Source organism: Pteropus medius, unplaced genomic scaffold (assembly GCF_902729225.1).
Source record: "Pteropus medius unplaced genomic scaffold, Ma_sr-lr_union100, whole genome shotgun sequence".
Classification (NCBI taxonomy): domain Eukaryota; kingdom Metazoa; phylum Chordata; class Mammalia; order Chiroptera; family Pteropodidae; genus Pteropus; species Pteropus medius.
In genome coordinates, this window is record NW_024354503.1 from 17553269 (window position 1) to 17577207 (window position 23939).

A 23939-nucleotide genomic window follows, 5' to 3' on the forward strand; every position below is an offset into this window, starting at 1 on the left:
GGAAGAGTAATTTTTAAATGTGTACCAGAAATAAAAATAATTAGTGTAAGGAGACAGAGACTGGGGGCTACCGTTTTATATAGGTGGTCAGGGATGGTTCTTCTAAGGAGTAACATTGGAACAGAGATCCGAATGGAGTGAAAGAAGGAGCCAGACAGGGGAAACAACACATACAAAGGCCCTGGAGTAGGAATAAATTGTCCTTGTTGGGGAAACAGGAAGGGATCTAGTGCATCTAGAGGAAGTAACAGTAACTGAGGGTAGAGGACTGGGTAGGGCTAGATCATGTAAGGCCTCGTACGCCATAATGAGGCCTTTGATTTTATCCTGAATGAGATGGGAGCCATTTGGGGGTTGAGTGCAGGAGAGTGGCATGATATGATTACAAAAGAAGATTCTGGCTGATGGGTGGAGAAGAGTCTGCAGAGGGGCAGGAGTGAAAGAAGGGAGACCAGTTACAGGATGGTTGCAGGGGTCTCAGCTATGTCTTCTGCTCCTTGCTGTCTATATCCACAAAATGGGAGAAAATCCAATCCATCTCTTCCGTTTATGCTCATTATGAGGATGGAAGGAGGTTAGGTTGCAGACACATGAGTGAGCAGGAAATACTCAGGTAAGGAGCATGTTGTGATGTTTCTTTTGGCAGAATTCTTGGGTCTGCATCTGCCTTGTTTGAGAAACACAGCCCACAGCCTCTAGTGGAAAGGAGTTCTGTTCTCCCTCTTCAGGACAGAATATCTCACCTATTGCTGCCCTAGCTCCTCAGTCAGTATTACCCACCCTCTCTGCCCCACGTCCTCTTATTTTGATAGGGAGTGATTATTTATATTCTTGTTTAATGAGCTCATTAGAGATATGCTGCAGTATTTCCAAGAATAAATCTATCTCTAGTGGCTCTTAAATGCATTTGGCCGGTGCCTGGCTGCAGTGATGGAGGTGGCAGTTGTGGGTGTGAGGTGGCCAGTAGCCAGGTACTTGGTGACCTGTGTTTTCTCTCCCGGGTGTGTGTGGACAGGTCAGAAGGCTGCCGAGGCCCTGGCATGGAGGCAGGATCTTGAAAGCTGAGATGGTGGCAGCAGCCGGTATTAAACACGAGATTTTTTCCCGCCTGTCAAAATGTGTGAGCCAGTGCCAAGGACTGCTTCTCAAGGCAGCTTTGCTCTCCTCTCTCAAGCTTTGATTGTCACTCAAAAGAAGGTCTGAGTAGAATAGGGAGGATTTGAAAATTCCCTGGTCAGCTAGGCAGGTGCTCAGCAGTTCTTCCTCTTGGGCAGGGGTCTGGAAGGACATTTCTGTCATGCAGCAAATCTGAGTGGGTGGTGTCTGCCTCCCTGATGCTGGGAAAGCATGTATGCCAAGGTTCAGACCTAAACCCTACTCTTTCCATCCTGCCTAGAGTGGGCTCAGGAACAGGATACTATCCAAAAATATTTCCTTTACAGATTAAAGAGCATGGAATTCCACCATTAGAGATATATTTCTTTGTATTTGTCATGGATAGAAACCAGCGAGATTCTGGTTTCATCTGGGACTGTCCAACTGAAGATATGGACATGATGGAGGGCATAGTGGAGGTCCCAACATCAGGAGAATGGAGGGAGTAAGGAAGGGGTCATAAGACAACCACAAAGTCCAGTTCTCCTGTATGGATATATTGCCAAGGGTTTAAGAGAGTTCAGAGAAAGAGGAGAAAAGCCATGGTCTTGGGACCAGTCTAGCTATTGATTCACTACAGCTCTCTTGGACTCTGTCCTTCTATCTTTAAAATGTGCCTAGTTCTTCTCTCATAAATTAAAACGGGTACAGAGTGAGAAAGGGACAGTTCAAGGTCACCCGTGTCAGCCCTCTCCTTTCTTTCTGAATCCTTATAATGCTCACATACCTCTCACCCATCGTACCCACTCCTACCATCCCTGGAATGTTGAGTGGCACCACATAGGGGTAACTTCCAGACACAAGAAATTCTCCCTCCTTTTTTTCAAGAGCCCACACCATGTTGGGTGCTCTAGCTAAAAAGATTTCCTTATAACAGGTACCAAATCCATCTCCTTCTACATTCTCCCCTAGATTCTGCTGCCTTCATCCTCATCAGGAAGAAAACAAATTCTTCTTTCATAATACGTCCATTTAATTTTTGCAGATAATTCTTATGGCTCACCTAATGCTATTTTTTTTTTTCAGATTCAACTTTCTTCCTCCTTGCCTTCCTCTATTCTTGTCCTTTTACCTCTAGTCATTCAAGAGGTATTTATTTTATGCTTATAATGTCAGGTTTGGATCACTAACAGGGGAATTGGCCAAAAATAGCTTGCATTTCCTGGGGAGATGGACCATGTACTTGAGTAGTGACTGATTCAGTTACTACAGTTGTATAAGTGCTGTGCGTGCATACATGAGAGCAGGTCCCAGGGAACTGACCAAGCCCAGGGAGATCAGGGAAGCTTTCTTGGAGGAGGTGACTCAGAAGGTCAAGTAGGAGCTCAATCAGTGCTGAAACACAGGAGGCACTGTATATGCAAGGCTGCCATGTTTTTCTCTCTGGAGCAGGAAGGGGTGTGTCCTATGGTACATCTCCTTGTCCCTTTCCTCAGATGTGATCCAGGTTGTGCCATCCTTCTGTATGTGTAGGGTTCATCAGCGGGCAGTATTCTGGATGTGGCCTGGCTGGAGCAAAGTGGACTGAGGCACTCCCACCTGAGCTGAGAATGTCCCCCATCTGAAGGCAGCCTTAGCCCACTCTGCCCTGCTATGTTTCAAGTCCAACACAAACGGGGTACCTCAGCAAAGCCCCTCTCCTCACACTGTTCTGAAGCCATCATGCCCTCTCATCCCTAGGCTATTTCCAAGATGAAGTGGCCCAGGTCTTTGTGGCAGCTTTGTGAGCACGTGGGGGTTATAACTGAAGTTAATGTTTGGATGTCACAACAAACCAGCCTGGGGTCCAGGGCCTCTAGTTCAAGCCTTCTTGCTGTTTTCTGATCTGTCATATAACATTTTTAAAAATGTCCTTGTCTCATTTTATACATATTTTTATGTTGCAACTTACCTACTATCTTCGGTTGGAAGTAAGTGGATTATAAATCACAAAACCAATTGATGGAAATTAGGTCAAAAGTGCCAAGTGAATGCAAGTGGTTTCTTCTCCAGTAATGATGATGGTAATAAGAGCCAACCTTTCTGAGAAGTTATTTCATGCCAGGTACTACGCTAAGTGGTTTCCATTTATTAGCTCCTTTAATTCTTTCTACATTCCGATGAAGAAAGTGCTGTTATTATCTTGATTTTCCAAATGAGAAGACTGAGGCACAAAGAGTTTCTAAGGTGTCCTTTCGGGGTTTTGAACCCAGGCGGGCTTGCTCCAGGGTCTGCACCTTGACACCTTAATAATACACAACTAGCATTTGAGGGATTACTGTTTGCTTTCCACCACACTGAGCACACACGCAAACGCCTGGGAATAGCTGTTTCTATCATACTGCTTTACAGGGCAGGAATCTCTGGCATCAGAGAAGTTGGATAAACTTCCCAAGGTCTCTCAGCTTGGAAATAGCAGAGCCAGAATTCAAACCCAGGCCCGCTGTGCTCCAGAGAACTCCTGATCACTCTTCTTCTTCCCAGGACATGAATTATGATGGAGAGGAGTCAGGTGGCTATCTTGAGTGGGTATCAAAGGTGGTACATTTAAAATAGAGGCCAGTGACCCCATTTCCCTTCTAGACTGTCCCCTTTCTGGCCACTTAATCTATTAACAAACTCAGACCATCAGCCTGTTGTCACTCAAAACCATCATGAGGAAGCAGGGAAAATGTGAACCAGATCAATCCATCCCGCCCACCCACACATAAGGAGGAAACAAGAGGAAATTGGTGGGTGTAGCAGGTATGGGTCTCAGACAACTGGAAGAACTTCCAGGCAGTGCTAGTAATGTCTGACAAGAAAAGTGGCTCGCTTCTTTGAAAGTAGGAGGCCTCGGCTGCCAAAAGGGCCTGGAGGATTGATTCCATCTGAGCTGGGCAGCTGGTGCATACCTTTCAGCTCTTCTCCGTTCAGAAAACTGATGATCATGCCCTGGAGTGTTCTCATTTATAAATTGCCTTTTGAACCATGGTTGCTCGGCTTCCCCATTGCTGCCTCCTCCCAGGACTGAAATGAAACCCAGGTCATAGTTCAACCCTAGTGATGCGGCGTGCTCAGGGGAGAGGGAGATTTATGGCTCAGTCTCTGTCTTCAATGAGCCATCATCCTCCAGATCCACTGTGACCACTGCCTTCCACAGCTGAACAAAGCCCAGGCCCAGTGCCGAGGGGCAGGCAGGCATGCAGGGCTGAAGGAAGGTGCCATGAATCTCTGACAGCTTCCTGTCTCACAGATGTTCAGTGGAGGGAGCAGCCAATAGATCACAGCAGGGCTGTTGACCTTGAGTTTTAAGCAAAGTGAAGAATAAAAGGTCATATTTATTCCATTAGAGCCATGGGAACCATGAAATATTGGAGTGTGAATAAAGACAGCGGTAAATCACTCACCACTCTTGGGATCTTGGCTGATCTGTCTTCCAGCCCTGTCACTCACTGGGCAACTGGGGATCAGTATGCCCAGAGATGGACAAAAAGAAGAAATGGGGGACTCCAAGCGACCCAAATGATGCTCTCTCTGGAATGCAGCAATACTCATTGAGATCCATAGGTTCCTAGAATGTAGGATGTCCCTCGCCTCAAAGGTAACCCTTTCAATGAGGTTACCCCTTATCGCCCCATTTAGAACTGAACCTGCCCCCCCATCATCTAACACTTTCACCTGCTCTTAACCCATAATACTTTTTCTTTTTTCCATAGCATGCTCCACTTTCTAACATACTAAATAATTTACTAATTGTGTTTATCATTTACTATCTACCCTCTCCCCATCCAGAAGGTCAGCTCATAGGGCAGGGACTTGTGTCTTGTGGTCACTGCTGTATCCTGAGTGCCAAGAGCAGCACTGGCATGCAACAGGGTCCCCATGAAAATGTCCTGGATGAATGGATGAGCCTGGAAAGACCTTAACAATGAACTAATCCCAACCCTTCACCAGAGAAGAGCGCAGACCAAGACAAGGGACAGGACTCGCCCTGGGTCATACAACCTGTTGGGGTTGCAGAGCTGGGAGAAGAATCTGGGCACCCGAGGCCCAGGCCAGAATTTGGGTCCTGCATAGTTCGAGCTACAATCACACCTATTAGAGAATGTACTTGTCAGTACAGGTCACATTTTATTAACTATCTATAGGATGAGGAAGCTGTGCAGCCCTGGTCAGGGCAGGCTAGGGCTTGCTTGCTCCACACTTGATTTAAAAAAAAAAAAAAGTAATAAATTCCCTGATAAATAACTTTCTAATCCAAAGCATGTCTAAAAATATGGGTTCCATGACTGGGGAAAGTCAGGGAATTTTCCATCCTAGGAATTTTAAGAACAAGTGGGAGTGAGGTAAGAAATGTTTATGAAGCACCTTCACCCTGTCTGACCACCTGCATGCTAGAGACTTCACACGGATCACTCATTTGATTCTTCCAAGCAGTGATGGAGTATAGCAATAATAGCTAACATTTATTGAACTATGTGCCAAGCACTGTTTTTGGTACTTTTAGGTATTCATTCATTTAATCTGCCTAACAACTCCTTGAAGTGAATAACTTCTATTATCATCACCATATTACAAATGAGAAATCAGAGGCAAATATGCCATAAAATAAATGCTACCATTCTGGGTGCTTGGGATGCATCAGTGAACAAAAGAACTGGAGATCCTCATCCTCATAGGAAAAATGGCAACGGGCATGATAAATGAGTAAATTATATAGCTGTGGGGAGGCAATACGTGCTATTCAAAAAAACAAAACAAAACAAAAACCCAAAACAGCAGAACAAGGTCTAGGACTTTGGGTGGTAAGCAATTTACAATATCAAACAGGGGGACTGGGTGGACCTCACTGAGAAGGGGCATCTTGGCAAAGACTTGAAGGTGGTGAGCTAAGCAGAGCTCTTTGGTAAGGCATTCTAGGCAGAGAGAACAGCCAGAGCAAGACCCCAAGGAACATCTAAGGAGCAACAAGGGGCCGAGGTGGCTGCAGCAGTGAGAACAAGGGTCAGAGTCTAGGAGAGGGGGCAGAGAGATAGTGGGACCAGGTCGTGGGAGACTTACAGGCCCCTGCAAGGACATTTTCTCCAATGCACTGACTCATTCAAATGCTCAACTTATTTTAATGCTTGCATACACTCACAGCCTCCAGCCAACATCCTCCTCTCTTCTCTGTTCACACCAAGGATGATTCTACACCAGCCAATAGATACACACTCACATTCACACAAACATGCACACAAGCAGATAGACATGCACTCATACTCACACTGGCCAACAGACACAAATTCATACACACACACACACACACACACACACACACACACACACACAAACACAGGCCAGTGGACTCCTTGCCCCCCAACTCCACCCCACACTCACACTGGCCAATGGGCACTCACACAGCTTCCCCAGCTGGGCTTCACCCTCTACCCCACCTGTGTGTGAGAGCAAAGCAGGATCAGTCCTTATTAGCCTTGCTTCATCTGCAGCCCAGCATGGCCTCTCCCCAGCCAAACCAGAAGAGGAAGGAGAGCAGGCCAGTTCCTGAAGCCCCAAATAAACAGTACTGGAGAGACTCCCAGACAAGTAGAGATATGAGAATGTCTGTAATTTACTCACACATAATTTACTCACACGTGATTTACTCACATGATTACTTCAATACTGAGGTCACAGACCTACGTGGCCAGCTTCTACGGACACTGAAGTGCATTTAGTGGCTCCATTCTGTGTTCATTGTCCCCACAGGAGCTGGCTGTGCCCAGGCTTGGAGGGAGGCTGGGAAGGGGGAGAAGAGTAAAACTGCTGTTTTTAGTTATTACCAGTTAAAATCAGGATAGTGAACCTCCAGTCCAGGCTAGCTTCACCTGAAAGCTCCTGGCTAATGAGTAAATCCCATAGTGAGGCTCATCTTTCCACTTAGCACAGGAACCCTGACCCCTAGCGCAACCTACCAGTGCCCCCAGGTAGCTCATCTACTGCCACTGCAAGAGATCCTGCTGGGAGATTGGGGGTTGGATGATGTTAATGTTATCTATAATAAAGATAGATTAGATAGATAGATGATAGATAGATGATAGATAGATAGATATGACAATAAATGATATATAGGTAGGTAGGTAGGTAGATAGATAGGTAGATAGACTATAGGTAGATGATAGGTAGACGACAGATAATAAAGTAGTAAGCATTCACTACATACAATAAGCCCCCACTTAACAGCATCGACAAGTTCTGTAACTTTAAGCGAAATGACAAATAATGAAAACAATTTTACCATAGGCTAATTGATATAAACAAGAGTTAAGTCCCTATGCATCTCATCAAAGTTATAACAAAACAACATTGAACAAAACTACATTATGTGATGACCTGCTGTAAGTATGATTTATTGAGTATATATTGTATGCCAGTGCTTTGAATACATTATTTCTAATCTTCGTGATTCTGCAAATTAGGTTTGCAAACTGCTTTTACAAACAAGAAGATTGAAGCTCTGAGAAGTTAAGTAATGGGGTAAAGCTCATGCAGCCAATAACCTGAGTTGGCACTTGAACCCAGAGCCCAGGTCACTCTGGTGCCAAATTCTGTGTGTTCTCAGAGGTTGGTACAACTCCTACAACTCTTTGATGGCTGTGCCCTGCCTGTTCTCCTCCTGCCTTCTCCTTGCTCCTGGAATTCTAGAATGTCAGAATTGGATATAGAAGTACAGAGAAAGAAAGTGACTTACCGAAGGTCTCACAGCAAGCTCGTGACAGAACTGAGCTTAGAGCCTTGTGCATTTAGCTTGGACCTGAGGATATTAGTTGGTGGGCGAGGACAGCTCTGTTCCCCCATCCTCTCTCTCACTGGCTCCAGGGTTGGGATTGTGTTAAGGCCTCTCACTTGGCTGGACAGAGTGGCCTCCCCACTGCCTACCTGAGGTATCCCACCAGAGATCATTTCTCTCCCCACCCCTGATTAATCCCTTCCCAGCCAGCCTGCTTGAGAGGCACTGGTGTCCTGGGAGGATCAGCAGAAATGTAGCCCAGAAAAGTGCTGAGTAGGTACCTACCAGATGGAAAGGGCATCTCTTGGTGGGTGAGGCAGTGGGAGAAAGACATTGCAGCTCAGCACGCCGGCTGTTCAGCAGCTATTTGATCATGGGGTTCAGCCTCCAGACACGTAGCTTGGAGTGGCCCTAAAGGAAGTGCTAGTCAATTTCTTGGTCCCTCATTCATGCATGGGTGTTGAGTGTCCCTATTATAAAAATTGACAGCTCACATTCATGAATGCTTTACCCTTACATACTGTGTCCAAAAAGACTCGTCTTCATAAGTTTTCCCAACAATTCTATAGGATGGGTAGCAGTATAATCACTCTCATTTGACAGATGAGGAAATTGAGATTCAGAGGAGTGATATCTCCTTATGCAAAATTGCTCAGCTAGCAGATGAGGAGCCCAGATTTGAACCTTATCTTCAGACACCAAATCAAACATCATCGTGGCCATTTTTAGTGCACAAACATATTTTAAATACTGTACTCAATACTGAACATATATCGTATTTAATTTTCACAGTGATGCCACATGATTAATATTATTAACCCATTTTGCAGACAAGAAAAATGATTGAGGCTCAGAGACGTGAAGTGACTTACGTACATTGCAAAAATAGTGAGCTTTTTTTCATCATAACACAGATTTAACCTGGAGGTCGATACTGTTCTTTTCTTCAAGAAGCTTCTGTTTTGACAGAGGGACAGGGTTATAATTGGGAGGAAAGGCAGGTCTCCAAACCCATTCATGAAATGACTGAGCACTTCCTTTCATCTTGATTTTTTTTTATCACAGGTAATCATTGACTCAGCCATTATTATTGAAACAAAACCTAGTGTTTGTTTACTGTTCAATCATTTATTGCCAGGCATTGTGCCAAGCATTTAACACACTTTATCTCATTTAATCCTGACAGTAGTTCTATAAAGTAGGTACTAGCATTCCTATTTAACTAAGGCAGAAAGGATTGAATAATTTATCTCAGGTCATACAGCTAATCACTAGCAGAGAGGGATTTGAATCCAAGCCCGGCTGACATCACGGAGGATGCTGTGAACTATCATGCTTTTATCTTCTGCGACCTCTCTGCCCATGCATTTGGTTTGTTCCAAGCTCTTTTCTGGAGCTGCCCTGTTCTTCAACTATTAGGACAGGTAAAAAAAAGAGTAGGCAGATGGCCAAGGAGCTACCTTACTTAACCTGGGTCCCTCCCCAAATGCTGCCTCGCATCCCAAATCTCACAGGGCCAACCAAACCCATGGAAAACAGAACCAAGAAGCCCCTGCTAATGGTGACTGTTACCTGAGTGTGCATCAGCTACTTTGAAGTAGCAAATGTGCTTTGAACAGTTTCGGCGTTTCCTGCCCATCAGGCAGAATTTGCTTTGTGATGGATTTCTTTTTTTTTCTTTTTTTTTTTTGCCATTTTTAAAAATTGTGCAAAGATGTACATAACAGAAAATTTGCTGTTTTAACCATTTTAAGTGTGCAGTTCATTAGCATTAAGTACATTCACTTCGTTATGCACCATGGCTTCCAACCTCCTCTACAACTTTTTCATCATCTCGAATTGAAACTCTGTACCCATCAAACACTAACTCCCATCTCCCCCACCTCAGTCCACTTCTCTTTTCTGTCTCTATGAATTTGACCACTCTAGATGCTTCATATGAGTGGAAGCATACAATATTTGTCCTTTTGTGTCTGGCTTATTTCACTTAGCATAACATCTTCAAGGCTCCTCCATGTTGTAACATGCAGAATTATAAAATATGGAACGATTTATGAATTTGCATGTCATCCTTGTGCAGAGGCCATGAGAATCTTCTCTGTATGGTCCTAATTTTAGTATATGTACAGCCTGAGAGAGCTCTGTAATAGCATTTTTTTCAATTGTAGCTGACATTCAATATTATTTTATGTTAGTTTCATGTGTACAGCATAGGGGTAGACATTTATATAACTTACAAAGTGGTCCCCTTGATAAGTCTAGTACCTACCTGGCACCATACATGGTTATATTCCCTATGCTGTACTTTACATCTCTATGACTATTTATTAATTACTAATTTGTACTTTCTAGTCCCTTAACTTTTTTCACCAAGCCCCCCAACCTTGCTCCCATCTGGCAACAATCAGTTTGTTCTCTGTATCTATGAGTCTATTTCTGGTTTGTTTGTTTATCTTGTTCTTTAGATTCCACATATAAGTAAGGTCATATGTATATGTGTTTCTTTCTTTGACTTATTTTACTTAGCATAATACTTTCCAGGTTCATCCAAGTTGTTGCAAATGATAAGATTTCATTCTTTTTTACAGCTGAGTAGTATTCCGTTGTATATACATACCACTTCTTGATCTAATCGTCTATTGATGGTCACTTAGGTTGCTTCCATATCTTGACTATTGTAAATAATGCTGCAATGAACGTAAAAGTGTTCATTGCGAATTAGTGTTTTGGATTTCTTTGGATATATACACAAAAGTGGAATTGCTGAGTCATAAGGTAGTTCTATTTTTAATTTTTTGAGGAACCTCTGTAATGTTTTCATAGTAGCTGCACCAATTTCCAATCTAACCAACAATAAATGAGGGTTCCCTTTTCTCCACATCCTTGACAACCTTTGTTGTTTCTTGATTTATTGATGACGGCCATTTTGACAGGTGTGAAGTGATATCTCATTGTTTTTTAAATTTGAATTTCTCTGACGATTAATGACATTAAGCATCTTTTCACATGTCTATTGGCCAACTATATGTCTTCTTTGGAGAAATGTCTATTCAGGTCTTTTACTCATTTTTTAAAATAAATTGTTAGTTTTTTTGGTGCTGTTTTTTGGTTTTGAATAATAACTCCTTATTGGATGTATTACTGGTGAATATCTTCTCCCATTAAGTAGATTATCTTTTCGTTTTTTTCTTTTATGGTTTCTTTTGCTGCACAAAAACTTTTTAGTTTTATGTAATCCCATTTGTTTATTTTTTCTGATATATTCCCTAGGACAAGGGAATATAATTTTCCAAGTACAGATCTTTAGCCTTTTTGGTTAAATTTATTCCTAGGTATTTTTTGATGCTATTATAAATGAGACTGTTTTCTTAATTTCTGTTTCTGACAGTTTATTATTAATACATAAAATGCAACAAATTTATGAATATTAATTTTGTATCTTTAATTTATTTATCAGTTCTAATATTTTTTTTGGTGGAATCTTTAGAGTTCTTTATATGCAGTATCATGTCATCTGATAATAATGATAGTTTTACTTCTTCCTTTCCAATTTAGAGGGCTTTTATTTCTTTTTCTTGTCCGATTGCTGCGGCTAGGACTTCCAATACTATTTAAATAAAAGTGGTGAAAGTGGACATCCTTGTCTTGTTTCTGATCTTAAGAAAAATGCTTTTATCTTTTCCCCATTGAGTATGTTAGCTGTGTGTTTGTCATATGTGGACTTTATTATGTCGAGGTACGTTCCCTTTAATCCCACTTTGATGAGAGTTTTTATCATAAATGAATACTGTATTTTTTCAAACGCTTTTTCTGCATCTATTAATATGATCATATAACTTTTATCCTTCATTTTGTTTATGTGGTATATCATGTTAATTGATTAGCAGATATTGAAACAATCTTCATCCCAGGAATAAGTCCCACTGGATCATGGTGTATAATTGTTTTAATGTATTGCTGAATTTAGTTTGCTAATATTTGTTGAGGATTTTTGCATCTATGTTTATCAGGGATATCAACATATAATTTTCTTTTTGTGTAATGTTTTTGTGTGGTTTTGGAATCAGAATAATGGTGGCATCATGAAATAAGATTGGGATACTTTCATTTTCTTGAAATTTTTGGAATAGTTTGAGACAAATAGGTGTTAATTCTTCCTTGAATGTTTGGTAAAATTTACCTGTGAAGCCATCTGGTCCAGGACTTCTGTTTGTTGAGAGTTTTTTGATATGGATTCAATTTTATTAGTAGTAATCAGCCTGTTTGGATTTTCTGTTTTTTCTTTACTCAGTCTTGGAAGACTGTATGTTTCTAGGAATGTACCAATTTCTTCCAGGTTGTCCAATTTGTTGGCATATAATTAATTGTGCATAGTATTTTCTTATAATCTTTTGTATTTCTATGGAGTCAGTTGTCACTTCTCTTTCATTTCTGATTTTATTTATTTTGGTCCTCTCTCTTTTGTTTTAGTGAGTCTGGTTAAAAGTTTAATAATTTTATTTATCTTTTCAAAGAACCAGCTCTTGATTTCATTGATCTTTTGCATTGTTTTTTTTTTAATAGTCTATTTTATTTATTTCCACTCTGATCTTTATTATTTTCTTCCTTCTGCTCACTTTAGATTTTGTTTGTTGTTCTTTATATAGTTTTTTGAGGTTTAAGGTTAGATGTTTATTTGAAATTTTTCTTCTTAAGGTAGACCTGTATTGCTATGAATTTCCCTCTTAGTACCGCTTTCACTGTGTCCCACAGATTTTTGGTCATTGTGTTTCCATTTTCATTTGTCTCAAGGTATCTTTTGATTTCTTCCTTGATCTTATTGTTAACCCATTAATTGTTTAATAGCATGTTATTTAGCTCTGTGTGTTTGTGTGGCTTTAGGTTTTTTTTTCTTATAATTGATATTTAGTTTCATACCATTGTGGTCAGAGAAGACTCTTGATATGCTTTCAATATTCTTAAATTTATTGAGACTTGTTTTGTGGCCTAACTGTGGTCTATCCTGGAAAACGTTTATACACACTTGAAAAGAATGTATATTCTGCTGCTTTGGAATAAAATGCTCTAAAAATATCAATTAAATCCATCTAGTCTAATGTGTGATTTAATACTGCCATTTCTTTGTTGATTTTCTGTCTGAAAGATCTATCCATTGATGTCAATGGGCTGTTAAAATCCCCTACTATGACTATATTACTGTCAATCTCTCCCTTTATGTCTGTCAATATTACTTTTATATATTTAGGTGTTCCTATGTTGGGTGCATAAATGTTTACAAAGGTCATATCCTCTTGTTGGATTCATCCCTTTATCATTATGAATTGTCCTTCTTTGTATCTTATAATAGCCTTTGTTTTAAAGTCTATTTTTTTCTGAAAATGTTATTGTTATCCAAGAATTTTTTTTCATTTTCATTTGCAAGAAACATCTTTTTTCATTCCTTTACTTTTAGTCTGTGTGTGTCTTCCAATCTGAAGTCGGTCTCTTGCAGAACATATGTAATGGTCTTTTCTTATCTATTCAGCTACCCTATGTCTTTTAATTGGAACACTTAATCCATTTACATTTAAAGTAATTGTTGATAGGTACATAGTTATTGCCATTTTATTATTATATTTATGTTCCTTTCCCCCCCTTCTTCTTAAGGAAGTCCCTTTAACATTCCTTGTAATACTGGTTTGGTAGTGATGAACTCCTTTAGTTTTCTCTTGTCTCGGATGCTCTTTATCTCTCCATTAATTTTAAATGATAGCTTTGCTGGGAAGAGCAGTCTTGGTTGTAGGGCCTTGTTTTCCATCACTTTAAATATTTCATGCAAATCTCTTCAGGCCTGCAAAGTTTCTGTTGAGAAATCAGCTAACAGTCTTATGGAAACTCCCTTATAGTTAACTAACTGCCTTTCTCTTGCTGCCTTTAAGATTCTCTTTGTCTTTAACCTTTGGTATTTCAATTATGATGTGTTTTGACGTGGGCCTCCTTAGGTTCATCTTATTTTAGACTCTCTTTTTTCCAGGACTTCGCCAGGTTAGAGAAGTTTCATGTCATTATTTCTTCAAATATGTTCTCTGTCACTTGCTCTCTCTCTTCTCCTTCTAGTACCCCTATGATGTGAATGTTGTTATGCTTGATGTTGTACCAGAGGTCCCTTAAACTATCCCCATTTTTTAAATTCTTTTTTTCTTTTTGCTGTTCTGATTGGGTGTTTTCTGCTACTTTGTCTTCCAAATCACTGATTTGATACTCTGCTTTATCTAGTTTACTGTCGATTCCTTATAGTGTATTCTTCATTTCAGTTATTGTATCCTTCATTTCTGACTGGTTCATCTTTATGGTTTCTATGTCCTTCTTATAATTACTATATCTTTGTCCAAGTTCTCACTAGGTTTCTTAAGCATTCTAATCATCTATGTTTTGAACTCTGTATCTGATAGATTATTTGCTACCATTTCATTTAGTTCTTTTTCTGGAGTTTTCTCCTGTTCTTTCATTTGAGACTTGTCTCTTTGTTTCCTTATTTTGGCTGCCTCTCTGTGTTTGTTTCTACGTATTAAGTAGATTTGCTACATCTCCCAGTCTTGGCAGGGAGGCCTTATGTAGTAGGTGTCTTGTGGGACCCAGTGGTGCAGTCTCCTTGATTACCTGAGCTGGGTGCTCCAGAAATGTCTCTTGTGTGGGTTGTGTGTGCCTTCCTGCTGTAGTTGAGCCTTGATTGCTGTTGACATGTCAGTGGGTGGGACTGACGCTCAGGCTAACCGGCTGTGAGGATTTGCCACAATCACAGTGTATAAGCTATTGAGAGGGATCTGACCCCACAGAGTGGGAATCATCCCAGGAGGCTCTGGTTCCTGCCAAGACCACCCTTTGAGTGTGGTGCTTGTGGAGCTAATTGGGTGACGCTCTGCTGTCATCTGAAGCCAGCCATTGTATGTGTTAGTTCTGGTGTAGGCCAAGATCAGCTGCTGCTTATGACCCGCTTGGGGCTACCTGGTAGAAGATACAAATCAATCTCTTGTTGGTAGCTGCTGTGCTGGCACATGGGAGAGGCTATGCTGCGAATCAAGGCCACTGTCACTAGTACAGGTCCTGGGACAGCTTAGCAAATGGCACAGAACACCCCAAAGCCTGCCATCACATGTAAGGCTCAGCCTCTGAAAGCCATGGGCAATACGAGAGTTGGGTGAGTTAGGGTCTCATGTAGTCATCAGGGTGGGGCAAGTAGTATTCAGCAGTTTAATGCAGATTCAGGTTTACCACCAGTTCTGAGTCTGGGGTCACTCAACAAAAAGCACAGTGCACACCAAGGCCAGCCACCACATGGCTAGGTCCTTAGGACTTTTGAGAGGTTTTTATAAAAGACTGCAGTGTAGGCCAAGGCCAGCTGCCTTGGTGCATGAGTTAGGTGGCATAGGGTTTAAGGGAGTCATCAGGGTGGAGTGAATGGACTTCACCAGGCTAATACAGATTCAGATGTGGCCATGTTGGGGAAAGGCTCAACACAAGCAAGATAGCACTTGCTTATAGGCTACACAGGAGAAGGGCTCAAACCAGGTATAATGTTGGCTGTCCCTCCAGCTCTTGCCCTGAAGCCATGCAACTCAGTTTCTCCTTGTATGTCTCTGGTGCCTTCCAAGCAGCTATTTCTCCACTAGATCTCAGGGTAAGTACCCGAGAGTGAGTGAGCCTGTGTGTGGGCCCTTTAAGAAGATGTCTGGGTTTCCAACAATCTTCTGTCTCACCCAGAAGGAAGAAATCCCCACTGATTTTCAAAGCTTGATGTTGTGGGGTCTCCTCTTCATGGCATTGGTGCTCCAGGCTGGGGATCCTGATATGGGGCTGGGACACCTTGCTCCTCAGGGAGAGCCTCTGCAGCTGAGATAGTCCTTCCAATTCTCAACCACCACACATGGGTGTGGGGCCAGCCTGTTTTGCATCTCCACCTTCCGACCACTCTCATTGTGGCTTCTTTATATCCTTAGTATAGGAGTTTTGTTTAACTAGTCTTTAGATGGCTCTTTGAGTTGATCGTTGTATAATTTAGTTGTAATTTTGATGTTGTTATGGCAGGAGGTGAGCACAGCATTTACCTACTCCATCATCTTGACTAGAACTACCACTATAATAGCATGTTTAAGGAGGTCGGTGCTTCATGTTTCTTTGCACTTGGGTGGTGCCCCCATGAAATTATGGATCTGCTAATTGGGGAGAACTGTCTGATCAGATTCATCATTGGGTGGCGTTGACTTGGGGTCTGCAATTGTGCTAGTGTGTTCTGGATGTAGCTGGTATGGCATCTTCATTCTGCATACTCCTGTGTTTATAATAAGGTATAATTGGTCTGACACCTTCTGTGTTTTTTTCTGTAAGTGATGAATTGTTATTGAGCAAGCTTTTCTCAGTTCCACAGGGAGAGAAACGGCAATTATCATCATCATCATTATCATTGGGGCAGCAAGTGGCCCTGAGAAGGGAGTGGAAGGGACAGCCACGTTTTTCCCCATTGCACTTAACTTCTCACACTCACCACAGGAGATTGATACTGCTATCCCCATTTCACACATGAGCAATCCGAGATTCAGAGAGAGTTAAAATGATCAGAGCCACACAGTTGGTTAGGGGCAGAACCAGCCTTCAAAAAGAGATTCCTGTCTGATTGTAAAGCCCACATCTTTTCCTCTGAGACATGGCAACCCAGTTCTTGAAGCCTAGGAGCTAAGGACAATTGAATACAGAGAATAGTTCCACATCTTTAGAGACTTGGACGAGGGGAGTCACAGAGAGAGATGGGGGTGGGGGGTCAGCCTGCTGTGGGCTGGGGAGCTTGCCTGAATCAAGCACCCTGCAGTGGTAGAAGTACCGCTTTAGGGGAGCAGAATGGGCACAGCCTGGCTTAATAGTGACCTTAGGAGCGTTGCAGGGTGTGTTCATTGATCTCCTGCTCCGTGGGAGCTACTAATGGGATGCAGCTTCCAGAAAGTCCAATATAGTCTTGGGTGGCGGGCTTCACCAGAATTGTGATGTCTGTTTAGGGAATTTGGGGTCTCTGTTCTCTGTGCTCAGACTTCCTCAGAGAGGGGGGCCAAAGACAAAATGGCATGTGATCAGAGGAGAGCAGCTGGGGATAGAAGCTGGAAACTACGTCCTGAGGAAACAGCCAGGAGGAATGCAAATGTTAATTCTGGAGAAGCAAAGACTCAAGGTGGGATGAGAGAGCTGCTACATAATTTGGGAAGCACCGACATGTGTTAAAGAAAGAAACACCTTGTTCCAGGTGTCCCCATGGAGTTGAGTTGTAGCTGATTGGAGGAAGCAGCAGCTGTCACAACAGCACAATGTGAGCAGGGATTCCAGCCACTAGGGGTTGTACGAAGCTGGGATGGGCTGCCTGGCATGTCCCTGGAAGTGTGTGAATGGAGTGCTGACAGCCAGAGGAACCTGTTATAGAGGGACTGATGGGCTCTCTCAACCTGGTGTTCCTGTGATCTGTAAATGGAGATGGCAGAGGGAGAACTAGAAAGAGCCAGCAGATATCTTGGTGAGTCAGTCAGAGCAGCACCTGGGCTGCAGGGGAAGCTGGGGCCAGCAGCCTGTGCCGAGACAGACTGCGGATCTCAGAAGGCTGGCTCCTGAGCTGAACTGGGCACCTGTGGACTTGCCTCGCTGGCTGATATCTAATTTAACCCCAGGCCTGCTGGATTCATCTCTCTGTCCTCATTGGGAACAGATGACTCCCTCAGTTGCAATAGCTAGCATACACTGAGTGTTTACGATGGACCAAGTATGTTTCAAATTATAGGCACTGACTCATTTAGTCCTCATAATGATCCTGTGAGGAAGGCCTATCATCTGTCTCCCTTTACAGGGAGTTCAAGTGACTTTCCCAAGGTTATACAGCCAGTAAGTGATGGATTTGGACTTTGAACCCTTGTAGTCCAGTACCAGCACTCACACTCTGACCTCCGTGCTTTATCTTCTCCATGAAGGAACGCCATGGAGCAGGATAAAACTCCCTCCCTGACACTGCTTTTTCAGCTGAACATGGAATCTGGCGATTTCCCAAACCCTTGCCAGGCAGCCAGATCTGCCACTCATCCTAAGTCAGGGAGCAAAGGCAGCGCCTCCCTAGGTCAGATCTGCATCTGTCACCAGGCAAACCCTCACTCTGGGAAATGAGCACAGAGACAGCCTGCTGGGGCTTGGCTCACTTCGCCCTACTTTCCAGTAATCCCTGCCATCATCAAGCCAGGGCTTAACTAATACTGTCACCATGTGTTTTCTGAAAAAGACTTTTGGAGTCACATGGGGCAAAAGACACATCTTTCTGTGGTGTTGAAGCCATGATGTCTCCCTGCCAGCCCAGCCAGATCCAGGTACTGCCCAAGTTTCCTAATTTCTAGCTCATATGAGGTTTGCCAGCCACAAATCCCTGAGGCTTGGTTTTCTAAACAGGATACATTTCAAGTTCAAATCTTGGCTAGACACGAACATTCTCTCTATGAAACTTTGGACACATCATTTAATCTTTCTGAGTCTCAATTTCTTCATCTATAAAATGGGGATAATAAATAGTACCTTCCTCCAACGGTTGCTATGAGGATTAGGTAGTTGATACATGTAGATTACTCAAAACAGTTATTTGATGTATATAGTAAGTGTTCAATAAATGTTAGCTGTCATTATAGTAATATAAATATTTTAAATTGCTATCAAACAATTAGCCTAACACTAAGACTTGCTTCCTGCTAAAAGCAATTCTGCTCAATTCAGTTCAAGGTACTACAGTATAGGGAAGACCACACTCAGTGCCTTAGGAGATCTGGTTTACAACACTGGCTCAGCCAGTTTCCAGCTGTGTGAATTTGAGCAGGTGACCCATCTGCTTGAGCCTCAGTTTCTTCATCTATAATGTGGAGATAATTACTCCTACATCGGAGAGTCAGTGTGCAGAACCAAAGGACTCTGCCTGTCAAGTGCCCAGCACATTGTAAGTACTCGAATAATTGTATGCAAGATAGAACCAGCCTCGTCTCCACTATTCTTTGCAATTTGTGCAGGGAAATAGACAGGCCTCTTTGGGACTTGCAGGAAAAGGGAGAGGCTGGGAAGCCAGGGCCATTTGCCTCCATTTAATGAGGCCCTTTCATGTGACCAGAGATCTCACAGCTGGCCAAAGTTGGCAGGCCGGTGGTTCTGTGAAGAGCCAGTAATGAGTGTGCAGAGGCAGGCAAGTAGAATGGAGAAGCTTGATGTGGCTTCTCCAAATCACTACTGGGGCTCAGTAGGCAGCTGTGGTGCATCATTGATGGGAGTGGGGGGAAGAGCACATCAAAAGTGGTGGTGCTGGGGGAACTAAGGAGGATGGAGGATGGAGAGTAAGGAGGCAGCATTTGCTGACAACTCCAGGGAAGCAAGAATTGCATTTCTTGTGTAGATGCCAGCACCAATTTCTTCCTCTTACACTAATTTCTTCCAAATACACACTCACCTCACCCCCTCTTATCTCTGTTGAACACCTACACATAACAAACTCCTCAGGTTCACCGCTTCTTATCTATAGGAGGCTATATTAGTTAGAAGCTAATTATTGCTGCAAATGATTGCAAATGCATCAAAGCTCAAACACAATACAATATGATTTCTTGCTCTCCTGAGTCCAGGGCTATATACTGGGTTAGTCAGGATTCCTTCTTCACTTAGAGACTCAGACACCCAGTTTCCACCACCCCTTTGGCCTTGTTATCTGCACAAAGAGGTCACTACATCCAGGGTCTAGCCAGCAGAGGGGAAGGAGAGTGTGGGGTGGGCATTTCCTCTAAGGCCTAGCCCAGAAGTGGGACATGCTGCTTGCTGCCACATTCCATTTTCCAGAACTTATCACTTGGACACCCTAACAGCAGCCTGAGGAATGTAGTCTGGAGTGAGCCCAGGAAAGGGGGAGAGCCGACTTTGGTAGTCAGATCACAGGTTATGCCTAGGGCCCCAGGTGGAGACTTAGAATTTCTCCCATTTCCATTCCCAGATGCCCCAAATGCCTTTAATGGTAGCAGTCAGGAAGGAGCAGGCTTAGCCTCTGGGGGAAGTCACATGGGGAGACACCTCAGAAGTGTCAAGGGACATGTGGGAGCCTCTGTGGGGATTGGGAGACTGGGTGGAAGATGGAAAGAGCATTGACTAAAATTGCCTGGGACCAGAACCTTTATAGATCATGTATACACGAACACCTATACTTTCTCTCTCTCTCTCTCTCTCTCTCTCTCTCTCTCTCTCTCTCTCTCTCACACACACACACACACACACACACACACGACATCAGACACGCATTACACAGCACACATGTTGACAAAATACCTGTTCACATCCAGCAGTTTAAAATGAGATACTTGGGACATTCAGATATAAGTTGCTCTTCCCCAGTGTCGCGTTGGCATGTAACACATTCACCTACACACCTGCACTCACACACTCCAAGCACTTATCTACATGCACATCCATAAAGGTTGTCAGGAGTCCATTCAATGAGCCTTAAGGCTATAGAAAAACACCTCTCTGGAAAATCTCACACAAACCAGTGTTTTAGAGTCATCATTAGCCAGTCATCATATTTAAATAAGAAACTCTTACATTTGTATAGGACTTCACATTTAACAAAGCACTCTTTCATTCACTGCCTCAACCATTGGGTAAATATTTACTCAGCAGTTATTCTAGGTCAAATATCATGAATGGCAGTGGAGGTCTAAAGATGAATAAGACACAGCCTGTGGCCTCATGGGAAAGACAGGCAGAAACAGAGAAGGGCTCCAACAGAGGAATATATGGAGGGTTGTGGGAAAAGGGAGCAGGAGCAGTTCTGGATGGGGTCAGAGATGACTTTGAGTCAGGCCTTAAAAGATGAGGCTACCAGGTGGAGAAAGAGATAAGAGGTTTCCAGGAAGAGGGGCTGCTATATGCAAAGGCTTCAAGGTGGTTTACGGGGGAGTGATGAGTGATTCAGAGAGGGTGCTAAAGTTCTTGCTAAGGCTGGAGGTCCACTAGATAAGGCCCAGATGTGCTGCTGCTTACATGAGGTAATAATAGTCTTTCCCCAAAGTACAAGGAAAAAATGATAAATTAATAGGTAAAATATTCTTGTCATATAAAGGTTATCTTTTTGTGTCACTCAGGATGCAGTCCAGAAAAAAAAAAAAAGAACGTTAGATTCTTAGTGGGAATTCAGTACAGACTTTGGATTATATGGGCAATGGAATTGCTGAGGGGTCAACCAGGAGAGTGAGCCTTTGCAGAGATTAGCTACAGCCAGAGTCCCCTACAAATCACTCACCCCTGTCAAAGGAAAGAGGAACATGGAAGAGATGGCATGAACAGAGCCTAAGTTCCAAATCTTTATCTGGCAGGAGCTAGTATCCTGGAAACTGGAATCACAGAGGAGGCTCAGAAACCACAAAGAGACACCAATTGAAGCAAAGAAAGAAGAAGAATACTGGCTTCTCCCCCTTCTCCCACCCTCCAGTCTTCCTCCAGTGCTTCCACTGGCCAACTTTACCTGGAAGCTCAAGAGCAAAGGATCCTGGGAAATTAGAAAATTAGTTTCTAATCAGGCAGACGGGACAGGAGAAAAGGAAGACAGATCTGAGAGCAAATAGAATAACCAGTGTGCTCCTCTGATATTTTTCTTAAATCTCTGGTATCAACTGTAAATGTCATTTGTCAATGTGTTTGTTAGTGTTAAACTGAATGAACAAATGCAAAATGAATATTAATAGGAAAAAAGAAAACAACTCAGAAGGAGCCTCTTATGCTTGTGTTATTTTTCCTGGGTAAGTGCTTGGGTTTGCAGTTTTAAATTGTGTTTTAGAGCATGTGAGCTTAATTAAATTTTAACATATTGGAGCAACTTAACTTAAAATAGCAATTCAGGTTTTCTGCTAACAGAGATGCCACTAGTTTATATGATGGAAAGAAATCTATCATAATTTCAGGATGTGTCTTTCACAAAGAGAGCTGTGAACTGATGATTGTGCCAAATATTTTGCCTCTCCACACCCATTCTCTCCTCCCCCACCCTGCTGTGTGCCCTGGAAGGCTGACCAGTATGCACCCATGAACTTTGGGGTTTGGTTGGGTTCAGTCATGGGGAGCAGTAGCAGAAGAGTGGAGGTGGGGAAGGAAGAGAGTGACATCGGGGTACTTATTTTTCTCATTCCCAAGCTATAAGATTGCCCCCTGGTTGCCTCTATTCCTCATCCAAATTTTCTGGACCAATGTGTCTCAGCAAGGGGTGATTTTGTTCCCAGAGGACATCTGGCAATGTCTGCAGATATGTTTGGTTGTCACAACCAGAGATGGTACTGGCATCTAGTGAGTAAGGGCCAAGAATTCTGCTAATCATTCTACAGTGCATAGGACAGCCCCCACAAAAACAAAGAGTTATCCAGCCCAAATTATTGATAGTGCCAAGACTGAGAAACTTTGCTCAAGATCAGTGCTTCTCAAACTTTTCACAGTGAAGGACTACAGCTATTTTCCTCCAAGCTGTTGTAGACCAATGCTTTGGTAAAAGTATAATAGAAATAAATGATCAGAGAGAAATGATCATGCACTTGGGCATCACAACCAATGCCAAATTGCTATAAAACTTTCTCAATTCTTCTTCTCAATTTCTGTACTGTCTGATCATGGGGCAGGAATGAACAGCTCATGGACTAGCACCCAGCTATGGACTACACTTAGCAGTGTGAACCTGCGTGATTCCCCATCCTTCCTGGGTCTGGTGACCTTCCTTCATATGCACAGACCTAGAGAGGGTAACAGCTTGGCTGCTACCAACAACTTAGGTCCCCCATCTCCTATCTACTCCTTTGTAATGAATCCTTTTGTAAGTTAAGCCTTTAATCATCCTTCTGTGAGTGTGCCTTCTGCCCCTGAAGAGCCTGACTTATTCATGCTTTCCTAAAGAATGTGTGCAAAATTAGAGAGCATGTAGGTGGAAGGACAAGAATGTGATTGGGATCCCAGCTCAGGAGCTTGGACTGTGCCTTGTAGGTCACAGCCAGCCCCTGAAGTGTGTTTCAGTGGGCAAAGGACATGGCCGGAGTTGTGTTTTAGATGCAGCTCTCTGGAGGTGGTGATACTGAGCACAACCACAGTCAGGGAGGCTTGTTTGGAGGCTGTTGCATTCATCCAGACCAGAGAAGCCAAGGCTTCTTGCAAAAATGTGAGTGTGGAGGTGAATGGCAAGGTGAAATCCAGAAGGTGTACTGGTGGGATGTGGGTAGGAATGAAGAGAGATCCAAGCTCCCTAGACCTGGCCTGAAGGACCAGTGGTTGCTTGTGCTGGAGAGTATGAGAGGGTAGAAGGGCCACGTGGGTGGGAGATGAGTTTGGTTCTGTCCCTAGAGTTTAAATAGTGCTCATTTCATATGACTTACTTGTGCAGTTTGTCTTTTCTGCTGCCTGGAGTAGAGAGTGGTCTTGTTTCTAAGAGTCTGGGCTCTGAATCCCAGCAGATCCAAATCACACACACACGTGGCAGAGGAACCAGAAACTTCTTTCTTCTAACAGGCTAGTTCTTGTGCAAGACTTTTCAAAACCTGACCCTTCACCCCTGGTGCCCTATTAAACTATCATTTGCAGCTCAGCCCAATTACGGCTTTGTCGCATCATTTTTCTGTGACTTGGAAAACAAGGGGGAGAGAGAAAGGCCAGCAGGGTTCCACGTGAAGTTGCCTGGGGAGGGCAGAAAAGCAGGGCAGTGCCAGTGCATTGCAGTAGTCAGGAGCGGAGGCTCTGGGTCCTGACTGTCTGGTTCGGACCCCAGCTCCTCTTACTAGCTGGGCACCCTTGAGCAGGCAGCTTAACTTTCTGTGCCTCAGCTTCTTATCCATAAAATGGAGATGACAGTGATAGTAATGATCCCTCTGACAATTATTGGGAGGATTAAATGAGTATCAATCCCTTAAAAATCTGGGAACAGTGCCTAATACAGAATAAGCCTTCAATTTTAGCTACTCTCTTCTTCTTCTTTCTTCTTCTTCTTCTTCTTCTTCTTCTTCTTCTT

The 23939-nt window shown here is 43.0% G+C and overlaps 1 protein-coding gene and 1 non-coding gene across 5 annotated transcripts in view; one reads left to right on the forward strand and one right to left on the reverse strand.

The window, feature by feature from the left end:
* The window catches only part of LRFN2 (leucine rich repeat and fibronectin type III domain containing 2), a 191402-nt gene that overhangs the window by 163138 nt on the left and 4325 nt on the right, over positions 1-23939 (forward strand). The window contains exon 2 of one of the 4 annotated variants that reach the window (XM_039854287.1): positions 21277-21670. The exons of the other annotated variants lie outside the window; for them this stretch is intronic. Coding sequence (XP_039710221.1) covers positions 21277-21283 — 7 coding nt within the window. The 3' untranslated portion in view covers positions 21284-21670. Of the gene's footprint in view, positions 1-21276; positions 21671-23939 lie in introns of those variants that run through there. 4 annotated transcript variants of the gene reach the window in all.
* LOC120596466 (U6 spliceosomal RNA) lies at positions 9921-10025 on the reverse strand. The gene has a single exon (XR_005651160.1). It is a non-coding gene; the product is annotated as a U6 spliceosomal RNA (small nuclear RNA).